The sequence below is a fragment of the Pteropus vampyrus genome, unplaced genomic scaffold (assembly GCF_000151845.1).
Source record: "Pteropus vampyrus isolate Shadow unplaced genomic scaffold, Pvam_2.0 Scaffold124, whole genome shotgun sequence".
Taxonomy (NCBI): Eukaryota; Metazoa; Chordata; class Mammalia; order Chiroptera; family Pteropodidae; genus Pteropus; species Pteropus vampyrus.
In genome coordinates, this window is record NW_011888905.1 from 610,837 (window position 1) to 619,596 (window position 8,760).

General features: G+C 57.1%; 2 protein-coding genes across 12 annotated transcripts in view; one reads left to right on the forward strand and one right to left on the reverse strand.

Annotated features, from left to right (window-relative positions):
- The window catches only part of SLC17A1 (solute carrier family 17 member 1), a 21,750-nt gene extending 12,996 nt beyond the window's left edge, over window positions 1-8,754 (forward strand). For 9 of the 11 annotated variants that reach the window (XM_023534388.1, XM_023534389.1, XM_023534390.1 and 6 more), the window contains 7 exons: window positions 169-287; window positions 366-527; window positions 1,356-1,488; window positions 1,575-1,722; window positions 5,268-5,358; window positions 6,866-7,002; window positions 8,054-8,754. In XM_023534388.1, coding sequence (XP_023390156.1) covers window positions 169-287; window positions 366-527; window positions 1,356-1,488; window positions 1,575-1,722; window positions 5,268-5,358; window positions 6,866-7,000 — 788 coding nt within the window. In that variant the 3' untranslated portion in view covers window positions 7,001-7,002; window positions 8,054-8,754. The other 2 variants (XM_023534385.1, XM_023534386.1) reach the window with 2 other exon arrangements.
- Window positions 1-8,760, reverse strand: part of LOC105296327 (histone H2B type 1-A) — a 101,351-nt gene that overhangs the window by 67,366 nt on the left and 25,225 nt on the right. The window lies entirely within an intron of this gene.

Below are 8,760 nucleotides of genomic sequence, written 5' to 3' on the forward strand. Positions count from 1 at the left end.
GGGCTGGCCGCCACCCCCGTGAGCTCGTTCCACGAGGAGCAGCAGCCGTGGGCACGGAGCGGCCACAGTGCTCCAGGACAGCGAGGCGGCCGGGCCACCACGCCGATGCGGGGGGCGGGGGCGCGGCACGGGCAGAAGCGCCTGGTGCTGACACGGCCCCCTCCACAGGCGCCTGCGGCTGCGCCCTGAGCCTCGTCTGGTTCGCTCTGTACCACGACAACCCCGAGGCTCACCCGTGCATCAGCGTCGCCGAGCGGGACTTCATCACAGCCTCCCTCGCAGGCCAGGTGAGGCGCATCCCCCGGAGCCCACGCCCGGCGGCCACCTGCGCCCCACGTGTGGGTGACCGGTGCGCTCCCTTCCAGGTCAGCTCCAGCGGTCACACGCTGCCCATCAGGGCCATGCTGCGGTCCCTTCCGGTCTGGGTGATTTCCCTCACCTCCTTCGCCTACTTCTGGATGATGCGCATCATAATCTTCTACTCGCCGATGTTCATCAGCTCCAACCTCCACACTGAAGTGCAGGAGGTGAGGCGCCCCCGTCCTCGCCTCCACCGCGGTGCCCGGAGCCAGGGTCCGGGCCCGGCCCCCAGCGACACGCACGCACCCCCCACCCCACAGTTCCCCGCCTGGCTCTCGCTGTGGGATCGAGCGCCCTCGTCTGTCCCTCGAGGCTCAGCACTGTCGTCATCCCAGGGAACTGGGGCCCTTTCCTGAAAGTCACCCGGCCAAGCCCTGTTCCCCGCCCCACTCGCCCCAACCGTCCTCTGGGGCGTGGCAGTGAGCCCTGGGGCGGACCCACCCCCCGCAGCCCACCGACTCGGAGAGTCACTGTTGCCTGGAACCTTCTGCTGTTTGATGTCACAATGACCAGGATAAAAACTCCTTGAGAGATGGAGCCTGGGCTTGTCCCATGGGGTCCGCAGCGAAGTCCAGTCACCGGCCCGGCCCGGCGTCCGGGTGAGGCCACCTGAGCCCTCTCCCGCTCAGCTTCGTCGCCCGTGAGGCCGTGGGTCCCTGCAAGGTTAGCAGGAGCTGGCCCAGGCGAGCACGTGGCAGCGTCTGCCGCTGTCACTATGGTCTGTGTGGCCCCCGGGCCAGGGCCTCCCGTCCTCCGTGTGGCTTCACTCTGACCGTCCAGCCCTGCCAGGTCCCTCGGTACTGAAAACAGAAAACTGGACAGGTGACAGCTGTGTCTGACTCAGAACCGTCTTCCTCTTCCTTCTGGGCGGCCCGGGCCCAGCAGCCCCGTGGGGCCGTGCACCAAGGGCACCCAGGGCCACGGCAGGAATGTCAGGCTCCGGCGGCAGGTGGCCCCCCGCGCGCCCGCGGTCTCACGGTCCCTTCCCTCCCCAGAATGGGATGCTGTCTGCCCTCCCCTATTTGTTTGGCTGGATCCTCAGCTTCCTGTCAGGGCCCATGGCGGACTGCTTCCTGGCCAGGAACATTCTCAGCATGCTCACGGTGCGGAAGCTCTTCACCACGCTGGGTGAGTGAGCCGGGACGGTGGCGAGCCCTGGGCTGTGCCGCCTGCCCGCGGGAAGCAGCTGACCGGCCGCCTGGGCCCCTCTGCAGGGCTCCTCCTGCCCGCCGTCTTCAGCGTGTGCCTGGCCTCCGCGGGCTCCAGCATCCAGAGCGTCGTGGTCTTCCTGGTCCTCACCAATGCGACGACAAGCTTCTGCACCGTTGGAATGCTAATAAATCCGCTGGATATCGCTCCCAGGTAGGGCGTCCACAGCCTCATCCTCCCTCGTCTCCAGGCTCTCCAGGGGGTTTGAAGATGTCCACTGCGGCCAGCTGGCCACACGTTCTGGCGCTGTGGAGGGTTAGTCGTTCGCTTACTGCATATTTACGTCCCGCTGACTGTCAGCCAGCAACGCTTGTTTTATAGCTAAGGAAACTGAGCTTCAGATACTTACCTGTCAGCCGAGGAGGCTGAGGTCTGAGATCTTACCTAAGCTTTTAATCCGGATCCATTTGGCAAACAAAAAACAACAAAAAAAAAAACCTTGCTCTCTTTACTACATTGTGCCTTTTTTAGCAATGAGTGTGACCAAGGGAGCAGCCGTGCCACTTGCACAACTCCGGGGGGCGCTGTTGGCATTGGCCTCGATGGGGAGGACGTAGATCCAATGTGAACAGAATTCTCCGGAGCTGTGGAAGGCCGCGCCCCGGGTTAGACGGGCAAAGTCAGCCAAGAGCGACCCACTCGGTCACGGTTCCGCAAAGAATCTCGCCCAGCGGGTCCGCTCCGGCGAGCCACGCACCCGCCAAGCTGTTCGGCTCCGAGACCCTCCTCAAAATGCCCGCGGCTGTTCCGACTGCTTGGAACTGTGCGAAGACACAGAAGGGTCGGTCGGTGTAGAAGGCACAGTAGCGACCGAGCCGCACGCACTTTGAGAATCGGGTGGGTCGAGACAGTGTGCAGAAATCAGCAGGAGAAATCGTAAGTGGCTCCCTTCCCGCGTGCCCGTTGCGCCCCAGGGAGATGCGAAATCGTCCACGCGGTGCGGGTGAGGGGACGAACGGCCGTCCTGGCAGCGATGCGCACTGAGTTAGCCACGGGGGCAGCGTCCGCGCCCAGGCACATCTGCCCCCCAGACTGACCGGCTGCCGTCACCCCCTCCCTGGTGCCGACTGCCAGCTCCTGGTCAGCAAGGTGGGCACGGCCTGAGCCAGCAATGGCCTGGGCGGCCCAGGACGTGCCTGAGTTGCGTCGTTCCAGTGGGCTCAGCGTCCAGGTCAGCCAGGTAATTCTGTAGAGCCAGAGACTATTTGGGGAAATGCTGGGTCTCTGAAGCTAGTTCATCCCCAGTCTTTAGGGCGAATGCATGTAATAGCTCAACCACGTCGATTGATGTTGCGGAAGTTATTTTTCTACTAATGGGGTGGAGACAAAACTTCGGTAAGCGAGATCGTCCCCATCTCCCTTTGCCTATTCAAGGGAGCTCCCTGGGGACGCGTTGCTACACTGTCCGCTGAGGCGAGAGCGGTCTTTGCTAGAACTGAGAACTGGACAAGGGCTTAGGCTTGTTCGAGCAGGACAGAGGGGCCAGTAGAGAGTGTCTGGAAGGAGGAAGGTGGGGCGCACGGTCTGGGAGACGAGACTGAGCGACAGGAGCCCTCGGAGCTGCCACCTCTCTGCGGGGGGTGGGGAGGGAGCAGAGGAGCACGGGGGCCAGAGATGCTCCGAGACGCACCGACCAGGACCGTTGTCCCCCTGGACAGGCTGCAAGGCGGACCGCGAAACAGGCTTTGATTGCTCTGAATTACTTTTGAGGGCTGGGCAGAGCGCGTGCCCTTGATTTCCCTCCACGTGGGATGGAACCATGGTTCATGCCGCCGAATCTCATTCGGGTCCTGCGAAGTCCAAAGCATAAGATCAATAGAATCGCCAGTCTCCTTCGGCGGCGACGGGCGCTTCACCGTGCCGCCGCGGGCTGCTGCGGCGTAAGGGCGAGCGGTCTCAGAGCCCACGGCCGTCCAGAAATTCCCGAGCATCCCAACAGCACCCCCGTCAGACGGGGCGCAGCGCACGAAGCTCCCGCCTGGTGCCCGTTGCCCCAGACGAGGGAACTGCTCCATCTTGTGGTGGCCAAGTGACCTCAGAGGACCTGTCAGGGCCCTTGGGATTCTTTGTTTTTTTTAAATTGGTATCAAGTATACAGTACACTGTATACTTAGACAGCTATATAGTTCGTAAGACCATATAGATGGCAGAGGGAATGCAGTCAGCATTGATATGATGGCAGGTGGAGGGCCAGGGAGGGAGGGAGCAAATGGGGGGATCGTTTTATGAACCACATAGATATCTAATCAACGTACTGTGTATCCGAAACTAATTTAAACAAATCATTTATTTATTTATTTATTTAATGTATGGCTTTAAACATATACGTTGAAAGACAAGTCTAAAAATCAATCATCAAAGTTTCTACCTCAAGGAGCTAGAAAAAAAAGCGCCAAATTAAACCCAAAGAAACTAGAGGAAATTATAAAGATCAGGACAAAAAATGATATGTAAAAGCAACAATGTCAGGAGTTGGTTCTTTGAAAAGTAATACAATTTATAAAATGAAGATTGGTCCAGAAAAATAGAGAAAAAATGATCAATATCGGTAACGAAAATGGGCGCATCGTGATGTCTTAGCACATCATAAAGAAAGTAACAGAATGTGACGGACGACTTCATGCCAAAAAACCTGAAAATTTAGATGAAATTGGAAAGTCTCTTGCCTCGCAGAAACCCACAGTCATAAAACACGACTTTTAACACTTTTATGGGGGAAAGGCTCGCGAAGGCGTAAGTGGGCCCCGAGACTCCATCGCTAACGTGACAACGGAGCCACGGCCGCCGGGGACGGCGGACGGCCTCCGCCCCGGTCCACGCCGCGGCCACTCAGGACCGTAAATGTCCTCCACGCGGGAGGACACGCCCTCCAGCCCTCCCCCCCCACACACACACACACACAGGGACAACTCACATTTTTACCGGCGACTGCATACAACGCAAGGCCCGGGCCCTAGGCCCAGATGCGACCGCTCTCGGACGAGAGGCCCATGCCTTGGACACAGACTACACCTCCCTCCCACACCCGCCACGTGAGGCAGAGGAGCTGGGACAGGCCCGGGGGGCGAGCACGCAGCGCGCCCTTCCTCGTGGACGGCAAGGCAGAGATGCTGCGCCCAGAACCAGGTTCTGGGCCGGCGCCAGCTCTGCTGCCCGAGGGTGCCGTCCTGTTCTCTCTGGCTCGTGGGCTCAGGCCCGCTTCCTCCGTGGCTCTCCGCGTGACGCCTGCCTTGGAACTCACATCCCACCCAGGCGTGGGATCGGCCTGCCCCGGTTCCTTCTGAGCCAGGCGTCTGGTTTCCTTGCCCGAGAGTTGCAGGTGACCCCCGGGGCCAGCACTTGGGGACAGGAAGGCTGGAGCAGGCGAACTGTCCTTCAATTTTGTTGTCAGCCTCCGGCAGCCCCTGCCACCAGCGTGCATCTCCTTCTGAACCTCTCGGCTGCATTTAGGTCACCCAAGGTCACCTCGGTTCTCAGTAGCTTAATGTCGTTGACTCGGAAGCCGCCGTGTCGACTCCGCAGTGCGGCTAGGGCGTTGTTGTCACCGCAGACCTTTTCTGATGTTTTAATGGCATCTGAGAAGTCGGAACGGGAAGTTCGGGAGTCGACAGTCCTCTTTCTTAAACGTCGTCTTAAGTCCAGTGGGGTCTGGGACTGAAAACAACTTTCCGCCTGTGGATTGTCCTTCTCTCGTGCAGATACTACGGCTTCCTTAAAGGCATGACCATTCTGATTGGAATGACGGGAGGACTAATCTCCACCACCGTGACTGGAATAATCCTTGACCAGGTAAGGAGCGTCCAGACGGGGGTTCCTCACCCACCCTGGCCGAACGGCGGCTTCCCTTAGAATGGACGAGAGGGGGATGAGCCATGACGCCCCACGGAAGGAGAGTCGGCTCGGAGACGCTGGTTCGAGCCTGTAGCCGCCAGGGGACACGCACTCCCACCGCGAGCGCCCCGTGGCGCACGCACAGGCCGGTCTGTCTGCATGACCGGCGAGGGCTGAGAGACGCCATGAGCAGGTGGCCCCTCCAGCTGCCCCTCGGCCCTGACTTGGGCTGCGAGACGCAGTTTGACTTCCCAGAGGGGAAGCGTCTGTGTCTGGGGTCCGCGTCCGTGCTCGGGGTCCGCGTCCACGCCCAGGAAAGGCAGGACCCCTCTGCGCCGGTTAGAGGGAGGGAGCACCCCGGGGGCCAGAGTGTGGCACCTCCCCCCCCCCCCCCGCCCGGAGAGCCGACCCCTCCACTGACTTCCAAAGGCCAGGAGGGACCGTGTCCGCGCCCAGCAGGGACCCCCGCCTGTCTCAGACTCAGGGGAGGAGGCGCTGAGCAGCGCTGTTCTGGGCGTCCGAGGCCAGAGGCCAGTCTCCACGAGGGTTTCAGCCCCCAATTCAAGCTCCGCTGGCTCCGGACGCCCTGAGCCGGGAACGGGGCTTTAAGTGGCCTCAGATGCCCAGTAGACGCAAATAACATTTTTCGGGAGAAACTCAGCCTAAACTCACACTGTAGGGTTTCCTGACACATCGAGTGTCAGTGAATGTGGCTTCACGAGTATCAAAAATCACGAAACGCTCGAAGGTCTACGGTGTCACGTTGAGTGAGGATTGAAAACCACAGACTCGGGGAGCTTGCAAGTATAGGCCTAGGTTTAAAGAAGCTGTAAACGAGAGGATTGAGCATATGAGAAACATCCGACTTGACAAAGAAGCGAAGCTAACTTCCGGCCATGAAAAATATTACACTGAAATTAAAAATTCGGATTAAACATAGCTCAAAAGAGAATTAGGTGAGGCTTCTCAGTCTCGCTAATCGGGAGCCACTGTCAATGTCAGAGTAAGGAATTTGGGCCAAGTCTCTAAATAAAGACAACGACAAAGCCTGCAAAATACAGAGAGCGTCTTCTCTGAAGCACCAGAGAACTGAAGGGAGAGAGGCCCCCGGGCGCGGCGGGGGGAGCCCGGAGCCAGCTCAGCGGCGTCACGCGTCGAATGACCGCATCGTTCATTTCTGCGTGAAAAGCCAAGCGTGTTCCTGGCCGGAGCGTGATGCACATCACAGCATCATCTCCACGGAGGAAAACTCGTGGCCGCGTCGACGTAGAGCGAAACATAGAGAGACAAACGGAGCTTCTCTCCGCAGGGTGAAATTTTGCCTTTTTTTGCTCCCTCCGCGTTTCTCCCCACGTGTGCTGGGTCCCCGGCGCCGAGCCTGTGGCGATGTTAGATGCGGAACGTTACAAGCCCAGAGGCGGGTCCGATCGATCGCCTGTGACCGCTCGGTGCTCTCATCCCTCAGGACCCGGAATCCTCCTGGTTCAAAATCTTCTTCCTGATGGCAGCCATCAACGTGACGAGCCTAATTCTCTACCTGATCTTTGCGAAGGCGGAAATCCAGGACTGGGCTAAGGAGAGACAGCACACGCGCCTCTGACGGTAAGGCAGCCGCCTGACGCACGTGGGGACGACGCGGCGTCTCGGAGGAGGGGGGTAAAGGGCGGGATCGAGGACCCCCGGGGGTGCCCGCAGCTGCGCGGACTTGCTAATGGGTTTGGTGAGAGGCACCTTAAAGGCGACTCTTCCCAGGACGGTTTTCGAGGAAGCAATGAAGACCAAGGGTCTGTCAAAGCTCGAGCGAGAACGCGAGATCACGCCTTTCCGCGCTAGACCTTGGCGGTGGGAAATAAGTAGGAGAAATGTCTCTTTGTGGAAATGTTTCGGCTGCTGGGTAAATGAGGATTGATAGATGTAGAATGTCCCCATTTGTCCAAACCCTGTGAACTAAGGGGCCCGGGTGCCATGCGCATCGCAAGGTCTGGGGTGTTGTACAAACAGTAAATTCAGGTAGCAAGTTTCCTGGCTAACCCGTTAATGCAGAAGTCAATTTTTTCACATTAAACAACAATAACCAGTTAGCAGATTTCCTGACAAAAATGATCCGAGTGACGGCTGGAGGGACATTTGACAGCAACAATCGGAAATGAGATTAACTCAGTCTTGCCAGTACTAAGAGTTGCCATAACTGTACGGAAGTTCACCAAGGTGCATTTGTACTCAAGGCTGCTGACTGGACATGGCAAAAATCTGGATCTGGAACTAAACATGTCGTAGTCTTAGCTAACAAATGCCGTGTGAGTGAGTAGAATACAACCAGCGGTTGTAGAACACACGGGAGCTCATTGCAAATATTTCCCTGGAGAAGTCACTGCAGCTGACCTTGCGGATAAGCACATAACAGCACCAGGGAATATTCCGCAGCCTTGAGCCATGGCAACAAGCCCGTTACGTCGTTCAGACCGCAGGCATTTTGTCTGTTTCCGTGTATGAGAAGTCACACTAGAGTTCTGTGTTGTTGTCATTTCTATTCATTTTCACTGGTGCCCACGCAGTGATTAATGAACATTCTGATGTTGCGTTACAATTTCCGAGAGATTCTGACAAGTACGTCTTAAGGGGAAATTTAATCTTGATTTTGTAAAATTCTCAGCCTTTTCCATTTTATGATCATTGCTCTGGACGAAGAGAGTGACCGTCCACCTCGGGAGCTCCAGCCCGGAGACCGTGCGCCCTGCAGGGGACACTGCCACAGGGACCCCGCACGGCCTTGCTGGGAAGGTCCCCCGGCCCCGTCGTGCACCCCGGCCAAGGAAACGGACTCCCAGATTCACATTTCCCGCGGGAAAAGGGCTGCTTCACTGGATTTCATCTACTGGAAAGACAGACTTTTCTTGAGCTATTGGTCTGCTCCCAAGAAGAGATTATATTAAAGTATTTTTTTCTTTACTTAAATCTGCTGGGGAGGGGGGGCTGGGGGGGACCCACAGCAAGGATTTTATGTTTCGCCAAGATAATTTCCTGTATTTTTCAGGTCGTTGATTGGTTTTGCTCACAACTATTTAATTTTCTATATTTGCCTGCAAAATCTTGGTCACTTTGGTTAAATGAATAGTCCACAGGACTTGCAGGCAGTTTGATGGAAAGTCCTTGGCCCGGCCTTTAAAAGTTCAATCTGAAATTTCTTATGAAAAGTCCCAGCAGAGCAGATTTAAAAGAGGCTATATAATCAATCGCTGTTCTTGCTGCATTTCTGCAAATAATCAGGCCAACTGTATTAAAACTTAACAATTTGCAAGCAAATTAGTGTCACGATGGTTATGCTGATACCAATGGAGACGATATTACAGAAATAAATTA